At 38.1% G+C, this 20,426-nt stretch overlaps 1 protein-coding gene across 1 annotated transcript in view; it reads right to left on the bottom strand.

Annotated features, from left to right (window-relative positions):
* Positions 1-20,426, bottom strand: part of LOC142363111 (connector enhancer of kinase suppressor of ras 2-like) — a 212,282-nt gene that overhangs the window by 12,820 nt on the left and 179,036 nt on the right. The window contains exons 17-19 of the mRNA XM_075435506.1: positions 19,867-20,042; positions 18,335-18,408; positions 11,262-11,333 (exon numbers count right to left, since the gene is read on the bottom strand). Of these exons, the coding sequence (XP_075291621.1) occupies positions 11,262-11,333; positions 18,335-18,408; positions 19,867-20,042 (322 nt within the window). The remainder of the gene's footprint in view (positions 1-11,261; positions 11,334-18,334; positions 18,409-19,866; positions 20,043-20,426) is intronic.

Genomic DNA, 20,426 nt, shown 5'->3' with positions numbered 1-20,426 from the left:
CATTTGGAAAATCAGAGACAATGCTTCGTCCAAAAACTGAACACTCTTCAGGCTGTTAAAGTCGCAATTCAGATGTGGTCGGGGTTGATAATTTTAAGGAAAGGAGGTTCCAGTTTGTGTCCAGAGGTGCTCTGGACTGCTATTCACATCTGCTGGAACGTGTTTTATTCTGCTGCCTAGAAAACTGAAGAATCATGACCTCAGTCTTCCTCATGTCACCACGAAAACGTGAAGCATACATACTAATATGCTCACTTCAGCAATGACCAGATGAAATTTTTAGTCTGAGTGGAACAGAGAACGTTCAGCTCTGTCTCCACCCTGAGCAGAACGAAATCCTCTCCAGGCTGCATCTGCCAACTATTTGTGTGGAATGGTTTCCCGAGACATTGTGTGAGGGAGCATATTGCGTTTATTCTGATTACTACATCTATTAATTTCAAGAACTTGCCTGAATTGCCGAAATACTATAAAATAAAATGGAATTCTGATAACAGTTGTATGAAAACCTGTATTAGGAAATAAGTTGTATTACATTTGTATACTCAAAAAGCTAAACCAGACTGCAAGAGTATCCCACTGCTTATTTGCTCGTCTGCTAGGTTCATGATACCGGTGATATAAATGTTTAGGCTTGTTGAACTGCGATATCAACATTGTTTTCCTTTGACTTTTTTTAATACAGAATCTTAGGTTTCTAAAACCTAAATTGAAAGTACTTCAATATTTGCATTTCACATTGGGTGTTCTCGTTTCTTTCTTTGTCCCACAATTAGGATGTTTGATCAAAAATAAGATTCTTTGCTTGATTAGGAAAATATTATAGTTTAACTTTGGGAAAATACCTTTAGAGTTCTCTTTATATAAGATTATTGGATGTTTATACAATATGTAGTTGAAAGATGGGAAAAAAGGAAATTAACACAGAGGAAAGAAAGAAAGTCGCTTCCTAATGTTCAGCAAATTTAAAATCAAGAATCAGCTTATTTTCATCAACAAGGAAATATAACCAAAGAAAAAAGCCCTATTAAGAGAGATCTGTAACGATTGGGATGCATTCTTAAGTATTCCCTTACTCAGTGACTAAATTATTTACTATGTCATTAATTTCCCTTTGTGTATTGCATGTAAGTGTTTTCTAGAAGCAGCTCTTTTTAACGTTGCAACATGAGATTTGGTAATCGTTATGTTCTTGGTTAATGAATCATGCCATGACAGAAACATCCTTCCAAGACTTCAGGAAAGACATTAGTAAACAATACCTACTGTATCATAAGGGCAAGTTTTTTGCGGATTAAAACAAGAAAATTGTTCAGTGTAATTCTTTCCCACTAGTAGCAGAACAGGAAGAAAGCTTCTAAGGACATAGGTGAAGGTGTTACTGCTCTCACAGCATAGTACACGGAGGATGGTATACAGAGCAAGGAGGCAGAAAGGGAAGGAGCAGTGAACTCTCCACTAAAAACAGCCCACGGTGCAGCGCGTATTGATCTCCTGGCCGAAGCGACGCTCTGCAGTTGCTCAGAGCAATGATCTTCGTCTGGAACGTCGGGTACAGCACTGACTTGCCGCATGGCCTTCAGCAAATCGCTCGACGTGTCTTATGGCTTTCATAAGTATCCAGAGGGGACAACAACATTTACTTCTTACAGGGAATTGGTATAGGGTTTAATTTACTTGCAAAATGATGAAAACATAAAGAATCATACAATAATATTCCTTTGCCTATCAGTAGTAAAACAGAAGTAAGCAAATTAGAAATAAAAATGGAAATGGTGATTAGTTTTCACAAATACCAGCTCCAGGGTTCGGGCTGCTTACAGAGACATTGTTTGCATCAGCGTGTCAATAACTCATCTTTGTCATGACGGAAGTAAATTTCAAATGGATTAACAGGGTCACTGAAAAGCTCATTTTCTGCAGTGCTCAGCAGCAGAATTTCATTCAACAAATGGCATGCTGATCACTTGACATTTGCTTCTCCCGAAAGGCACATTCTTTACTGCAGCAACTGCAATGACATCATACCTTTGCTCGTTATTAAGCATTTGTATTCACTGCTTTTTCAATAGTTGTTCCTGAATTTCTAAATCCATTATCATCGGAGCAAAATAGTTTTAGTCATACTTTACCATATGCCTTTGGCAATTAAGCAGAAAGCCTCAGCAACTTCAACTAAGGTTCTGCTTAAGCACCAGTGATAAATTAGGACTCATTACCATTTTCAAAGTTAAAACAGACTCAGCCATTTTCGTGGTTAGTGCATGGAAATTTATATTGTCTTAAATTTATTGCCTAATTCATCTGGTTGCTCAATGTGAATTTGAGGGTTTCAAATCTAGGTAACAGTCAAAGTGTTAATATCAACCTTCAAGAGAACATGGATATTCTTAGCATATGCAGAGTATCAGCTTTACTCATACGGCCTTGATGTCCAAATCTGGAATTGGCAGAAGGCAATCTTCCTGCTCTAAGACTGCTCAGATTTTGCTCTTCCAAAGGGCGAGAAGCTCCCCAGCTCTAGTTACATGTACTTTCTTACCTCATTTGCCACAATTTAGAGTTAGCTCTTTGTTAAGACAACAAAAAGGCTTATCTGGTGACATTCAGAGGCGTATAATGATAAAATCTCTTCTGACAAAAGAAAAAGAATCTCAATCGTAGGTTTTGTGTTTTTAAAAAAAGCACAGGTGAATGTTTTTGAGGTTAATCAGGAGTTATAGAAGTGCTGAGATTACAGAGCATTTTCTTACAGTTAACATTTTTTTTTCCCCAAGGAAACGCAAACTCAGTTCAAAAGGAACACTGTGTAAACTTGATGAATTTACTTGATGAGCAAACCACTTTCATTTTTAAGAAAACAGGCAGTCAATGTTATAAAAAGCTCCCTGTGGAAAGCTTGCAAACCCAGCCCTTTGGTTCTGGACTCTGCATTGAGTGCCTGGTAGGCAAACATCAGGTTTCAGGAAGGCCATGGGAGCGTGTGTCAGAACGGGACTCACCATGGGATGGATGACTGCGTGTTTAATCGAAGGTCACGCAAACCAAGACTATATGCTACACCTGGCAAGCAGCTACAGTGGAAAATCCCAGGAGATCGTTTGTCTGATTTGGTTTATGTAGCTGTTCCCCAAATAGCTCCTTGAATTTCATGTGATCACAGAAAGCCGTGAGGTGTTCTGGCAGGTAGAGGTATAGCAATCCTACGTGTTCAGCTCTATATCTCTTGGCCCCCTGAGGCAGAAGGTTGGAGTCCTCTTCCCCCCAAACCCTACCTTTTTTCTTTGATAATTTCAACAACTCTTTTCTTTTGGTAATTAAACAAGTTAAACAGCACGTTTCACCAAGTTTGAGTCTAGGCCACTCAAGGAACCACAGGGTTTGCATTCTAGATAGAAATTAGCTGTGATGAATGTGGAGCTGTGCTAAATATCCCAAGGATACTCTGGTAAAACATTTTACCTTCAATATTGTGCAACATCTCCATAAGATACAATACCTATCTCACTGAGGTGCATTATAACAACTTACAAGGGACCAAGAAGTATATTAATTATTTTTTATTGCCTGTACCTTAGTGAACCAAATGCAGGGAAAGGTAAGCCTCAAGTAAAGTTATCTAAATACATAAGTAAGTTTTGTACTTTGTCTCAATGGTTTAAATTCTAAAGAAATCTGACTTGGCTATAATTAATTCTGTTGATTACAAACAGGCACTGTTGTCATTGCTTCGGGATAAAATAGAGCTGCATGGTAGGAAGTTAAGTTAAATTTACTGAGATAATTCTGGTTAGTACCAGGGGATTACAGCCCAGAGCCTCTTCTGCCAGTCTGATTCTGCCCCCAGGCCTGGAAAGTGATGATTACAAAGGCACTGAGGGCAGTGATGAACTAAGTAGCTGTGACAATGATCAAAACTTGATACTGAAGAGTGAGTCATGCTTGAAATGCCCCGAGTTGTCAGGAGTCAGGAGCACATTCTCTTACTGATCATTTAACAAAAACACTGGAGAAATGTTAAAATGGACCAAGCAACTGGGGAAACAATTTCCTATAGCTTCACTGTCCTAACACACTCTATCAAAAAGGAGGATATGCCATCACTCATTGTACGAATGCAGTAAGTCTTTGTTTACTGACTGCTATGATTCACTCCTGCCGGGGATGGTGATGAGCCAGTCCAAGGTCAGAGAGAGGTTCTGGGACTGAAGGCAACAATAGTTTTCAGAGTAGCATCACACTTCACCCTCGTGGCTATTCCTTTCTACACTCCAGAGCAAAATAGCACATGTGAAAAAGCCAAGACGACTTGGACAATCGCAGTTATAATAAATTTGAGAGAACTATTACATTTGGTGTAGGAGAATAAAAACCAAAGACAAGAGGGTAACCACTTTTTTTTTTTGAAAAATAGGTGCAAGGCTGTTATCTTTCGGGTTAGAGTTATACCCATTCCATAAACCCATGGAGACCAGGTCAGGAAGTAGCGATTTTCCGCAGTTCAGGTAAGTTTTATTTGCTAATATCCTCAATGCTGGCCACACTTTTTGCACGTACAAGATGGCTGGTATAGAGAAGCAGCTATTATAATTCAGGTGAAAAGGTAAATAATGGATATATCCTGAAAAGACATAACTTGAAGAAAGAGTCTATCTACTTTCATTATTTCTTTGTTAAATGTTCCCTTAAAAATAAAGCCAATGAAATACCAAGGCATTGAAGGATGGAATAAATAAATAGTTACATATTTCCCATCTTTCTTGCATCTTTTCTTCAATTAATACTTGCACTTGTATGTCATCACAGCTTTCTACTCTAAATGTTTCAGAGCAGAAACATATCTTCACTTTTGAGATTGCATTTACACTTGAGATTATTTGGTTAAAAGGAAAAACCAGGATGGAAGTGGAAGTTACATTTCACTTAATCAAGTTATCTTTAAGTCTATTAAAATACAGATCCCCTCGAAGCATCTATTTCATACACAGAATTTATTCAGTGAAATTGATATTTAATTTCTGATTAAAACCTTTGTATTATTTTTTTTTTACATCAGTGGGTTAATTGGATTCCAGGATTCATTGTAAAATTCTTTGCAATACAGAATTAGATTTTAAAATTGATTTTGTACTTGTTATGCTGGCTTCTTTCTGACCAGTCTTTCTTAACGGACACATAAAAAAATCAATATGTTTCCCATTTTAGTTCCTAAGGTACATGATTTTCACTGTTTTCCAAGGCTGTACAGATGATATATTCATTTAACAGAATAAAGGTTCCTGTAATAGGTATGGCTAAAATGATGCCTTTATTTTTCTCAACACAAAAGAAGCCCAAAAACATAACTGATGTCTCACAGGGAAGTATAACACTGAGCAGAGTCTTCTCAATGAGCTCATCTCTCCCAATATATCAGCTCTCAGCAGCCTGTATTTCTATTTTATTTGTCACAGTTGCTGGAATTTGTTAAGTAAAATCATTCATGGGATAAACCATAAGTACTCTCCGATTTGATAATTTGACATGACTCTGTTGATCTTGTTTCATGCATTGTCTTCTCAGATATGTCAGGCTGGGAAAATATGGAAAAAGCCCCAGACAGCTTAAGAGTTGACAAGTGAACCACAGCAATTTATGCTCTCTTTGCGTGTGCATCTACTTCACGCACTTAATGGGAATATTTTTTTATATTTTTTTTTTTAACTTCACCATGTCAACCAAATGAACAACTATGGTTTTGTAGTCAGAAGTCTGTTTTGGCGGTTTTTGTGGGGTTTTTTTCCCCTTAGTGTATGGCAGACAAAGATGTGCACTACTTCTGTAGCAAATAAATTACCATTCTGGTAATAAGTGAAACATAGCATCTTATTCTATAATTGTGTATTACAGAGAATATACACACAATAACTTTATGAGAGACTATAATTTCAAATAAAACCAATAATAAACCATAAGGAGAACTGCCAAAACAGTCACAAAAACTCCCCCAACTGGAACTTCTCTTGCCAATTTTCAAACACGTTTACGGCAGCACTCACACCGCTTAGGCAAATCAAAAAGTAAGAGCCATTGGTATGCCAAGCTTGGACTTTCAAGCTGATACTAAAAGGAATCTATTAAGATGACAGTAAGATATTTTCTTCATCAGCCAAAAGCGGCTACTGGATTTCACCCTACTGTAACCTTGTTGTATCGGATTTACCCTGCTGCTCGGGAAAATCCACCAGACTTTCTGGGCATCCACTTGCAGGCACGTACTGGCTGCTGCATGCATCCACCGGTTCCTGTCCTGACCGCGGCGTTACGTGTGCTGCAGCATGTGCAACCGCGCAGTATTCTCCAGGTAGGCTTTCTACCGTTCTTACGAAAGAACAGGTAAAGGATGAAAAGCTATGAAAGTGAATCCAAGCCAGGATTTCTTAACATTTAATGCATGCTATAATTTTACCCAGTTATTCAAACTTTTACCCTAGCTTTCACCCAATGATTGGCCCAAGAGAAAGCGCTGGACAAATGAAACATTCTTTCTGAGCAAGAGAACAGAGTTTAGTATGGCCTGAAAAGGTATGGGTGGGGTTTCTCAGGTTTTAGAGGGGATTTTTTTTTTTTTTTAAGAGATGAGATGATTTACTGTGAGATTATGTAATTCTGTTTCCACATACTCTTAAAAAAAAACAGATCAAATAGGCCAAACAATACTATTAAATCCCTGACTTATTTATGATGTGTATTACTTATTCCTATTACTAAAAACTTCAGATTTTGCAGTGTAAACTTAGTATCTCCAGTATAACATCACAATGTGTGACTGTAATGCACATTCATTCATCACGGGGAGGTACAGCACTGTAATCACAAAATCTGCTATATTAAATGCGGATGAACTGTTTGACTCCCAGAAGAACTATAACAATTCACAATGGTATTATTTACAGCAGAATTTGATTGAGTTAATTTTGTAATTTAAACTTGTACAGAAAGCCAAGGCAAATCCTAACTCCTGTGCGTTAGGGATAAATTCACACCTGAATGCTAATCTGGACTGTGTACTGGATAATTGGAATTGTGTATTGCAAACTCTGGTGAACTCCTCTAGTGTAATGCTACAAGCCAGGGGTTCCCAAGCTGTGTTGGGGGGGAAATGGGAGTTCACAAGTCTACGGCAGGTAGTCCCTAAATTGTAGAAAGGAGGAGTTAGGTGGCTAGCAAAAAAAAGGAGATGTGGAAGCCTTCCGGCTCTGTACTAATACTTCCTGGTGTAGGAAGTATTTTTTTTTGTAGGAAGTGTTTTCCCCAGACAAAGCACTGTAGCTCTGCCACTGCACTGTTCGCTCCCACATACACCATGGTTTCATCCAGCCTCTGGGGCCTGCAGCTAATTCTGATCAGAAAACTGTTTAACTTGTGCTGCAGCTTACGAGCTTTTATGCGAGAACAATAAATCAGAGGACTTGAAGTGGCCTCGGGCACAGACTATGTTTCCTGGATTTGAAACAAGTTTATGGGAACATAAAGGAAGAAGGGAAAAGCCTGCTGTTTGGTTACTTACACCACCATTGGGAAGCTCCATTTCAGGGATTTCTATTTGAAAAGCACCTTTCATATTCTGCAGAATCATCTCCTTGCTTTTCAGCGGGTAAGGGACTGGGGAGTAGGAGCTCTTTAATAACTTACTTGACTCTATTTCTTAAAGAACTGTTCAATTAGGACAGACAGATCTGACAGCATTGCTCTCCCGCTCACTCCTCCAGGAACTCTTGTTTAATAGGGACAACGTCTAATAGGGGCATATGTCTGAAATTTTTAGTTGCCAAGATCTTTTCCTAGGTGTCAGCTTATTTGTAAATGAAGTTTGAAAGAAAATCAAAGCTGTAAAAGACACATTAATACTGCCCTGTCATCTGAGTTGGCCAAGATCTGTCAAGGAGGCTAACATGCCCTAAATCTAAGGAATACAGCTGAACAAGCTTCAGCAATAAACAGGATGCTTTAAGGAAAACCTGGAGTAACCCGCTTGGTTATATTCCATACATAAAAATACAGAGGATATGCACCCTGAAACTTGCGTATAATCAATAGAGATGTAATTCAGAATACTTCCGTTGTCGAACAGTTCCTTTTTAAGAGAAATACTGTGTTAGAATCTTTCAGGTCTTTACTTGGATAGTATTGGAAGTGACCCCTACAAAATCAATTCTATTTCTATTTTAATAGGGACAACGTCTAATAGGGGCGTATGTCTGAAATTTTTAGTTGCCAAGATCTTTTCCTAGGTGTCAGCTTATTTGTATATTTTGTTATATTTGTTATATTTTTGTTATATTTTTTGAAAGAATGCAAAAGATTTATGGGAGTTATTAAAATTGCAAAGTTAACCCAGTTATTCAAATCAAATGTGATCATATAATTCAGCCTAAAATAGGAACTTTTTTTTAATTTAATATTTGCAGTCCATAAGGAGATTGTAAATGGGCTGCACCGCATACGTCAATCACGTGAAAGTTTTAAATAAAGTAGATATTGTAAAACAACCGAAAATTAAATTCAGTGCTAATTTCCTTAGGAGTATTACAGCCATAAACAGGTTATGCATGGTGTGGTAACAGATGAAGCACTTCTGGGAAATCAGGCCTTTAACAAGCTTGGAGTACCCCGTGACCGTGGCAAACGAAAGATGAGCTCACCAATTTAATGATTAATTCATTTCTAAGAACACAACTATGCTCATCTAAGACCTGGCAAAACAGCATGAGCATTAATTTTGCAAACCAAAGTCTGTCTGCACCATGGAACACAGCAGGCAAAACTCAGCTACAGCAGAGTAACTTATCTGCTACATAGAAATCAATTACTACCCGTAGGTATACAATTCTTTCAACAGCAATGCAGTATTAAAGGCAGAATAAAATATTCTGGAGTGGAAAAAAAATATTAAACAGTGAATCTGAAGTAAGAAGCTGTAAAAACAGCTGTTAAAACAAAAGCTGGTGGTAAATGCAATTGAAGAAAGGGTATACATTCCCCATATAGTGGATAAAGAAATGCTATGTTCCTCTCCATATTCGAACTCCTTCACTTTTCAGCATAAAAGATCTACCCTCCTGTCAGCATAGAAAATCCAGTTAAATTTTGTGGTGGCAGCTGGAGCGTTAGATACCATGGAGAGTATTTGCCCTATTTCCTCAGATTATATGGTTGGCAAATTGCTAGGAAGACAGAGATTTGTGAAATTAGTATTTTAAGTACATTTTTCATCTATGAGTCTTGCTTGCTCTTTTCAAATTTCACCCAGGATATCTGGGAGAAGGAATTCCAGGAAGGATGTAAAGGCTGCAGGGCTTGCCCAGGGATTTTACAGAGGCAGCATAACAATCTGTCATTTGGGCTGGGGAGTGAATTACAGCTACTCTACGGGAACAGCATTTCGGAAGGAAAAATACTGCAAAAAATACTTCAAGAGGAAGTTCACCCTTTTGTCTTTTCTTGTGGGAAGCAGACCCAAAAAGCCAGGAAAAAGGCTCTCAAATTCCAAACTAACATGGCAGTACGATACGAAAATACATCCTGGCACCTTTCCAACTGTTACTCTCCACGCAGGCTGTAAACTGTCATACAGACAGCTTCGTTGGCTCCCCAGTGCAGAAAAATCAATGAATATTGTAAGAGCAGCTTATTGAATGTATGTCAAGGTTTCCTGCCTTTCCTCGAGTCAGAACATTTTATGATATAATAGAAAGATATGTTGAATGGCACTTCAACAACTCATAGCTATTGAAGGAGCTAAAACCAAGGGAGAAACCGTGCATAGTTAAAAATACTAAAAGATCTTCACGTCAGTTTTGGACCAAACAAATCGCAGCCACATTACATGACTGAACAATGGAACATCATTAACATTGGAAAAAACATTTTTCAGCAAATTTATATCCTAAAAATTACGGCTAGCTACAGTGAGATGCTCCTGAGAACTGAACTTAATCATCATCATTGGTGGATGATGAACTGGCCTGAAATGTTTCAAATACAGCCAGTCTCATACATCAATATGCTATTTCTTGATGGGCTATGTAAGCCACGGAACATAAATGTTCAATTTAAAAATAATTTTTAGATGTTGGTATTCCAAAGAAAAAAGTCTGGCTGTATCCTGAGGTAGCTGTGTCTTTCTAAGTCTGTGAACAGAAAGAACTAAACCTCAAAGTTTTAGCAGTCGATACCAGGAAAGATTTAAGGCTTCAGAGTACGGTAACATCGACCCATGTGTCCTTGCTTTTTACCTCAGCTGGGAATAAACAAATTACTGAAGGAACAGGAGGAGGTAGAACATTTGACACTGCCTTGGAGGATCAAAGGTACCTCCCCACCTTTCTCTAACCTCTGCCTTCATCTCTGACTCACAAAACAGAAGCACAGAGTAATTTTGGTTAGAGGAGATCTCAGGAGGTGGTCTGCTCCCACACCCCCCCCGCAGCAGAGCCAACTTTACTGTTGGGTCAGGCTGTTCAGGGCCGTGTCCAGTCACGTTCTGAATGCCCTCCTAGCATGTCCAAGGGCATTTGAAAACACACAGCAATGCCAGCAACTGCACTTTGCTGGTCTCTGGTCCTTGTTAGGACAGCGGTGCAGTGAATAAAGGGATTATTACTTTTTTGTTGTTGTTGTTGTGGGTTATGTTCTTTGGGGTTTTTTTTGTGGTGGTTTTTTTTTTGAGTTTTTAATAATTCTGTCCTGAAAAATAAATGCATCTCATTAGTTCAATCCCACTCCTATTAAAAAAAATTGCTTCAAATTGCTTTTCTCTAGATTTAGAGTTGTGAATTATCAGTAGAGCTAACTTAGCCCATCCTGTGGTAGACTCTTAAGTATGAGCTTTGGTAGGTATGCATTGCTTTTATATATCAGAAACTTCTGTCCCACATTAATCTTTCTAGCCTAGATCAACAAAAAATTAGAAGTGTGATAAACTTTATGCCCGGTGACAAACAAAAATTCTAATGAACGCAGGCGAGACCAACACAACCAACATTTCCCTAAAACACCTTTGCAGAATGGTGCCAGGTAGCATGACAGATAATTTCAGCAAACATAAGATGAGCCACACAATGCAATGCTGTTCATACTAAAATCAAGGGGGAACTAAGTGGAGTGCACTGAGAACACTATCGATTGGCATCACATCATGCTCCAAGAGCATATTTCTATGTGAGACGTAGTATTATTTTCAATTATTGGAGTACCATGATAAAGAATACATAACTTACCTATTCATTTCTTCAAGGCAGTCTGTTGCAAAGTAGAAGCTCTTTATTTTGGGGTGGCATGCTTTGAAGGCACTATAAAAGAAGAACAAACAAACAATTAAAAAAAACCCCTTATCTTTCAAACTGTTTGTCTACAAACACACAAGACTGACCTACTCTACAATTGTTCAGCATGCTACAGGTTTCCCAGGCATTCTGGATCTTGGGTCTGAATGTTTTGCTGGATAAACTTACAGATGGATTCCTACTGATCTGATTGCATCTACATTTGCGAGCCTAACTCGTACTTTGTAAAAATTTCAAAAGTCTTCAAATGACTTAGAAATGTAAATCCTTTCAATAACCAGTGATGTTATACATCTAAAAACTTCTTGGGTGAGTTTGAAAATCTTATTGAGTACATTTAAGTATGTATTAGTTGTATTCTAAAGATCTCTAAAGGAATAAGAGTTTGATCCCTCTACCTCTTCTCATATATTTAGATCACTGTGGTTTGTGTCCCACTCAAAGAAACATAGAGGGCTGCCAACTTATGTGTTATAACTGTCTCATATCTATTGTAACTTTGATTCTGAAGATATACATGAATTTATCCAAATTGTATTTGGTGTTAATAAATGAGGAAGAGAAGGAATACGAAGATGAATAACCAGCCAGTAATTGCATTCAACTGGAGATGACATCTAAAACACAGCACTCTCAAATTCTCTTCACTTAGCCATAAGACTGTAAGATCTCTAGAATAAGCTTAAATAAAGGAATGTCTCCTGAATTTGATACAATATATGTTAAATCCCTGATTATAATCTTCATTCAATTTGAGTTTAATAGAAAAAATCTGTAAAGTTCTGGGGAACATAAGTGGCAGGTTTGCTTTGTTTGGAAGTAGGTAATAATAAAGAAGTTCCTTGGATAGCCTTAACATTTAAATAGTCACTTCTAATTCAGCAATTGCTTTGTCAAGTTACTCTAAAACCAACCATATCCCAGGTACTTTTCATCTTAATCTACTAATCTTTGCTGTATTTTCCCTGCAATCAACATGAACCATTAATAGTTTATGCTTCTTCATCTTCCACCTAGCAAATAACAGAGTTCTCAATATTTAAATTTAAACCTTATGTGTATTGTTACATTATAATTCATGGTCAATTCTATTTTTTTATATGGTCACTATTTCTTTATTGCAGTGTGTTCTCACAGATAGCTTTTGCACAGATAGCTTTTGATTCAAGTCCTTGTTGTTTGGGGTTCCTACCCCCCCCTCCCCCCAGGTGATTTTAAATTTATGGTAAGCTTAATTTATAGAATGGAGTTCTTTGAAAAGTGCAAGTTCCATTAGAAATCACTGCAATGGTTCCAAAAGCATGCCCCAACAGATTTAACTGAATTTTAAAAGTCCGTACTGTTTCACTTGTGTAACTGGTACCAGATTAGTAGTGTAGCACACTGCGCTGCTGGCCACACTGGCCTGAGGCACCGAGTAGCAGCAGGGCAGCAGGTGGCTGTAAGGCTAATGCTGCCCTGGGCGCTGCCGATGCGCCTTCTCCTGCCGCAGACGTCAGTTCCTTCGCCAGCGACTCGGCCAGCGCGGCTCCGTTCTGCGTGACTGATTTCACCGGACAAGGCCTGACTCTGGCTTTGGGCTGGCTGTGTGCAGACGTCGCTGCAGTGCACTGGAGTCTGCGCAGACTACAGGCAGGAGGTAATAATCAAGCTCAAAATCTTACAGCAGGGAAGATTATAGTTCACGTAAAAATGCTTTTTATTGATGCTTTTTAATGGTATAATCCCTAAGCTCTCCTTCAGTTGAGCAGTTACTTGAAAACTGCTAAAAATAATAATCATATTTCTTACCAAATTTTTGTGTGAATATAATTAAAAGTGCCACCACTATCAAGGAAACCACAAACTCCGATCATTAAAGACTGTTATTTTGATTAGTTGGCAAATGTTAAAAGCCTCCATACTATCATTCATAACATTTATGTTAAAATACTGACATTTATATGGTAATTACCAGATGTAAGAATTAGATTAGGAATCATTACACATGGCATTATGAAAAACCTGTGATGCAATGTTTCTACTATTAATATCTTAAATGCAAGTGAGTGTTTTCTTAATCACTGTGATTTATGGCAATTTTCAGAGACAAAAATGAAAGCTGAAGAAGCTTCACTCGGGCACACTGATTTTCTTATCCATATTATTAATACAAAAGCGCACAGTAACAGGCTCTCCTAACACAAGTTCTGCAGAAGCGTGAGACAACCACAGAGCTGCATTTGTGTGCTGTTCCCTGTGGTTAGAGCTGTGCTATGGGTGAGCTCGCCTTTGCAGAGGGTCATCATAAACCATCTTCATTCCTGAAAAGAGGACTTGAGGGGTGTTTAAGTATTGTTTTGGCATCTGGACATTGATAATTTGAACTGCAGCTCCTCATCTCCCTAGCTACCTCGGAAATCCCCAGCAGGGAGGAGGCTTTTCTGGAGCCCACTAGATGGCATGCGCTTGTCAATCATACGCACGGACAAATGGTAAGATTTTAATGCCAGAGCTTTTGATCATTATACAAATACAGTTTTAAGTATAATCTGATCAAATTTATTTTTTCTTTTACCCGATTAGTATAATAGGGTTTTAGTGATAAATATTCTTATCATTCTTAGTCTCCTGCTTCTTTATGCGGAACCTTTTACCCCCCTTACGCCAGCTGACTGCCAGCAGCTCCAACTGCTCCAGCAAAACAGATGACATCTGTCTGTCAGTAAGGAGTGTGAAATAGCTTTGTATACGTCTTATGCACACATATATTAAAGTGGTGCATTACACATTGTTAACTACACCGTAATTAACAAATACGGTACCTCCTTACAGAGGCGCCTTACAGAACTTAATTTTTAATACTCAAAGTAGTAAGTCATTACTAAACAAATACTCCTGCATTGTTACGCTATTTAAGCATGATGTGCTAGTTTCATGGATGCATTTTTTGCTGCAACGCTCTGTTTTCAGTTGGTCTGAACTCTGTGCAACATCTCTACCTTCTAGTATTCCATTTGCTCAACCACCCTCCAGTCCTGAGATTTAAGTATTGGCGCCAGTCAGAGAGGATTATGTGGTGGATCTAAAGATTCTAATCCTCTTGATTAATCCTGTTAGAATATCATATGATGGAGTTTCTGCTTGTAAATAGGATTATTTTCCTAGACAGGAAATTTACATACATAAAATTGTTAGAATGCCAGTATTGGGGTTTCAAAGTCAACCTTTTACAAGTTAGAAAAGGTCAGAGTTAGATTGAAAAACAGAAGTTAAATTTGGCTCCGCTGTGCTCTTGTAATGTGATATAATCTGCGATTATGCATTTGAATATTACATTCTCATAGGAACCATATCTCAATTAGGTTACAGAGTGGACTTGCTGGAGAAGTGAATCAGGATTACGCAACAGATAAGGCTACTTTCTGCAGGAATCCTCTCTCAGTTGTTACGGAAATTGTGAATGTGTCATACAATGCAGAAAGAGCAAGGTTTTTTTCAAGGGTAAATCAGCTAAATGCTGCAGATCTTCCTGCTTATGCAAAGGAGTTCTCATGTCACAGCAAAGAGACTTAATAACTACATGAATGTTCTTTAATATCTTTTTGCCTGATATTCTGATAATGTACTGAAATGGCGAGTACTGACAGCTGCAATAACATATTGTACTGTTTTATATTTACATACTCTGAAGAAAACAGCTCTGTATTGTCAAGAAATGGAGAACCCAATTCTGTGGAAGCTTTTCATTTAAATGTTTTGCAGTTCTGTTTCTGGGCTGTAAAATGTGACAATAAATCCATCTTCATCTCCCAGAAGCATCACACAGATTATTATTAGAGAAGCATTTAGATACACTGGCATTAAGAACTGCAGAGAAGTCTCCAGCGAAATAATTCTAGATGTATAGAGAAACCTGAATAATGCAGGAGAATGGTACCTATATTTGGCTTGTTTTGGCGGGCTGACAACCGGATGCAGTAATCTAGATGTGGTGCAATGAGCACCGGGTACAAGGGAATAATCCCTTCCGTCATCTCTTGGCTGCCCTCCAGTGAACGCAGCCCCAGAAGCTGTCAGTCGCCTTTGCTGTGGGGGCCCGCTCGTGGCTCAAGTTTGGTTTGCTGCCTACCAACGCCATCAAGTCCATTTCAGAAGAAGGGATAAAAATTACTGAAACGGTAGCAACTTTTAAGATCTAACTCCATGTCTACCTATAGTACATCAATGACATTTTACATAGAATTTTGACTGCACAGTTTCAATATGAAGTGCCAACAGTATGGCATAGGCGCTCATAAATTTAAGACCTAAATTTGCACTAAGTATGCAGTGAAAATTTTCACTAGGTGGAGAAAATTCATGCAAAGCAGTAGTTAGCAGTGATTAATTATATACGTAGTTCCATTAATCTTTAGTCTTGTGGATCAGCTTCATCATGGGGCATTATAATTATCAGTATCCCTGAAAATAACATGATATTCATGTCATGCCACAGCACACAAAAACTTAAATAACTAAGAATTCTAATACAGTATGATCGTTTTCAATCATGAAGATGCAGGTGCTGCCTAAAAGCAATGACAAGTTTTTCAGTGTCAATGCAAGAAACCTCATCTCGCAGGGACAAGGTCGCTCTACATCCAAATACAGCCTGGAGAGCTAAACCAGTCTGATATAATGCCATGATTTGTATAATAATCAGAGTACCTTCATTAAATGCATTAGTGAGGCAAATCATCAAACCGTACAGAATAATGCATTCAATTAATATATGTTCTTGTGAAAGCTTTCTTAAGACTATTTCATTCTATGTATGCTATGGACATCAGTAACGGTCATTCTATAAAACAGCATTCTGCATCTGACAGAACACGGGGAAAGACAAATCTACTCATTATTCTAGTAAGACTTTGAATTCTCTTGTTCAAGAAGGTTTGAGCATTTCACACTGATGGCTCTGAAAATAATAGAAATTTGAGGAGAAATCCAAGCTGAGTACCAAAATGTTCTTGGTTTTGCTTTTGAGAGAGCTGAAAGAAAACTAACACTGAATTTAGCTGGACTTCTTCATGCACTAAAATACTAAGCATATTTTTCAGGCGATTTTAATTTAAAAACTAATGAACCTATGAAAAAGAAAAAAAAGGAAAGAACTAGGTTTCTTTCCTCTGTCCTTATTAAGTGTCAAGGTAACTGCTTTACTAGCTCTTCCATTAATGTTAAAATGGACTCAATCATACAGGAGTGAGCGAGAACACAACCAGATTTATTTTTTCATATATATATTCTTTCCAGCACCTACTGTAAAAAAAGATACCCGAAAGTGGAAAGAAGCGAGAAGGGATCCCGTAAAATCTGCCTTTCCCTAGCCCTCTGAAAAGGAGGCAAGAAAATCCCAACTGAAGTGTTTCCCTCTACTCTAGCAGAGAGAATAAAGAAGTGCGAGTTAGAACTTTTCCAGAATAGGCTGTGTCAAAATGGGTCACCTTCACCTTAATTTTATTTGTAAAAGGAATGCAGAAGCAGCTGACCACAGAACCCCAAACAAAGGGAATACTATTAATGCCTTCGCCACACTTTTACCCCTGGACCTACCTCTTTTTGAAAGGATTCAAAGCCTCAAGGTACTCAGTTTTCAGTAGTGTGCAAAGTTTTAGTTAATCCGACTTTTTCCTGCGCATATACCCTACAGAAATGGTTCTCTAAGAAGTGTTCTCAGGAAGTGTGTTCCAATGCTTAGAGCAAAGCCCTGGAAGCTATTTCTGGCTGTGCACGATGGCCTTCTGTTTGATCTTGGCTAATTCAGGGAAATTTGTGAAGTGCTTTGTATTCTAACAAAAGGGTATTATTTTTCCTGTATTTTTTTTCAATATCATTATTAATATCTACTCATTCCCCACAGGAATTTATAGTGCTCAGTTCATGTTTAATTTCTATAGTGATGCCCTCAGCTGAAAGGAGTAATAGAAGTATAAACACACTGTCTTCTAATTCTCAGACAGTAATAATACCTTCAGACAAGAGCAAGCAATTGAAGAGGTTTGCTTTTCCTGATGAGCAGTCTTTATTGTAATTCATATTTTCAGTATTTTTATTGGCCATGTTGTCCATAGTTGTAGGACTTGTTTCCTCAGACCAAAACTGCATTAGTCATTGGAAAAGCACAACAAAAATTCAGGATGCTTAGTTATAACTAGGAAAGCAGTAATAAGAGAGTATCTTTAACGCTATTCTATGTAGCTCCTCATGGCAGCAAGTTTTAAAAATCCAGAGGCAGCCAACTGAAGACACATGCAAATAATTCAGGGGATACTGGCAAAGTGCTAGTCTGAAAGCATTAGAATTGTTCTGTTAAACCTGCTGTTTGACAGCCGTGCGCTCCAATCCCAGCACCGCTTGCAAACAATTTCCAGTGAGTGTCTCTTATTAAATGTGCCTTAATGGTGGCAAAGCTTAGCATATGCTTTTTACTGGGAGCATAACGCAGCGGTAGCAATATGCACACAAGCAATAACGCAATGTTCATTTTGCATATGGAACCTAAATATTTTAGCAGTTGAGAATAACACAATACTGGGTGCGTAAGCTTCCTCCATAAAGGAGAAAGCGTAGACTATATTCACCATCGCTTGCTATGACATTTTTAATGGTATTTCCTATGGTAATTTTTCCTAGCATACAGAAGTCTTATCAAGATGACCATACCGAACCTGAGAAAGATTTATCTCTTGGCTAATGTATTCATTATTTTTTGCTTTACTTATTTAACTGAAGTTGTAACTGGACTATTTGGAAAGCTGACCAAAGAGTTATCCAATTCTTTGTAAGACAGTTTATCCAATTTACATTAAGTTGTGTCTTTTACAATAAAGAGAAACACTAAAGCTTAAGTGGATCTATTATGTATTATTTCCAGTTTTTCTGTGTAACTTCCTTCTCTGGACTAGGCAAAATTTCAGTACGATATATGGTAGACTTCCAAGAGCGACTGTGTTATTTATAAACATAACTGACACATTACTTACTGTTTTCGTCTGCATTCAATTGCTCTGTCTATCCTGAACTCAGGTAAACTAATGAATCCTTCTGCTTTTTCATCCTGTCAAAAGAGAAGCAAAAGTGATGGTGAAGAAAAACATAAGACTTGAGAGAAATGAGCAGTAGCCATTTGGGTCTTATATGAAGAACAACCATATTTTCCCCATATGTTTTTACTTGAAAATAAGTATTTAATTCATCATATCATGTCAATAACTTTTGTGAAGTAACTAAACTGACAGTTCCTTAAAGGAGCTGCAGTCGTCCTAATTCCCCTTTGCTGAAGATCTCGGAAAGCCTTTCGGCACCAAATACAGCACCTAAAGTAGCATTCAAGACGTGAACAGCCTCAGAGAAGAATTCTCAGTTTCTTCATCGTATCGTCTTCATTGCAAAACTGCTTTGTGGCTGCCTCCTTTAAAGTCACGATCGTGCAGGCCATCTGCCCTGCTGATAACGATTAAGGAGGTTCCTACCGCGAGCTCACTGGTGATTAAATGGAAAGTAATAACTAGGAAGTACCTCTTGTTGCTTTTTGCTTCTTTTGAAGTAATTTACCAGGAAAAGCAAGGAGACATATTAACACCAGCCAGATTTTTGAAAAGTGTTAGCAAGTGCACTATGAATTATGGCTTGGCTGTAAACAACAGACTGAAAATCAGTGGGACGCACAATGACTGCCACCTTGCATGTGACAATGTCAAACAAACAAAACGTACAACACAACACCTGAAGGCCTTTATCGTCCACAGCCTCAAACAATACTGGCTTGGGCTGACTAGAAAATACTGAAACTGAGGATAATTATGTTAGACTGTCCTCTTGAAGAAAATGGAAAATATGGCCTGAATTATGAGTAATCGAAGCAGGCTGTACGCAGAGAGTTTAGATCAGGCACCGAGGCTCAATGCACACAAATGGAAGAAGAGCAGTCTAACGATTTTTGGCTTCTCCCCTCCATTATTTTTCCCTACATATATGCAAATTGCACAAGCGTAGGCCCAGTGGTTTTCAATAACATTTTGCCAAGAACAGCGTTTTACACATGAGAAACTGCCAACTCCAGACTAATTCAGCAAAAAGCAAGAGGAATATCTCTATAAGAATAACTTTCAGATAGAGATCTACAAATTCAGATTTTCACATCTGCTTCACATAGTGCTTAACTAGCATGAATGGTGACACTGTACTTACCCCCCCAACTGAAACTGAGGAGAGCTGAGTGTGAACACTGTGTTAGTCCAAATAAATACTATCTGTGGAAAAGTATTCACTGCTGACGTATTCATTTCTTTAAGAGTGCCATGAACATCTGCTCTTTTATTAAGCTTGTAGACAGACTTTGGAAACTTTAAAAAATAATTGCAATTGAAATATTTCCAGCTAGAGCGACCCAGACCTGGCAATTAAAGTGGCAGTTCACTAACATCTCCTACCATGTAGTAAAACCAGACTTTATTCAAAAGAATTATAAAGCTTAAGTATTAATTTCAATTCTCCAGACAGAAAGTTTACTTACATTCTGGTTTGTATACCAGTACAAGGATGAATCCTTCAGAATAAACCAGTACTTTTTCCATTTCTGTGTGAAATAACCTTTAGCATCCTTTTTCTTCCATAGCCAGCCTTCACAATCTCCGTGCCCCAAGTCTTTGCAGGAAATCCGTCTTCTGCTCCCACTCGTTAGAGAGCTCCCTGAGAATGCGACAGTGGTGTGAGACATCTCACCAAATGGAAGAGTGAAAGAACGATTTTTTCCCCCCTGTATAAACACACAACTAATTTTTAATGATGATTCAATTCAAAATCCTTCAAGCCAAACCGTTTCCAGTTTCAGGGAGAGGAGATTGAATGAACAATTTCCAAATTCAACAATTCTCTGCAATTTTGGTTTCAGCATGAATACAAAAGAAAAAGGGCCTGGTTTATGTAATGGTTTATTTAATCTCTAGAGGGTTCAGCTCCTCTTAGGGATGCATTTTTATCTGATTAAGGTGGGCATCACCATTCCAGAGTAAAGCTGTATTCGTTCAGTCCCCAATCTGAAACTCAGAGTACGACATAATTTTTATACAGTTG

Source organism: Opisthocomus hoazin, chromosome 14 (assembly GCF_030867145.1).
Source record: "Opisthocomus hoazin isolate bOpiHoa1 chromosome 14, bOpiHoa1.hap1, whole genome shotgun sequence".
NCBI lineage: Eukaryota > Metazoa > Chordata > Aves > Opisthocomiformes > Opisthocomidae > Opisthocomus > Opisthocomus hoazin.
This window is presented reverse-complemented; position numbering and strand designations above follow the sequence as displayed.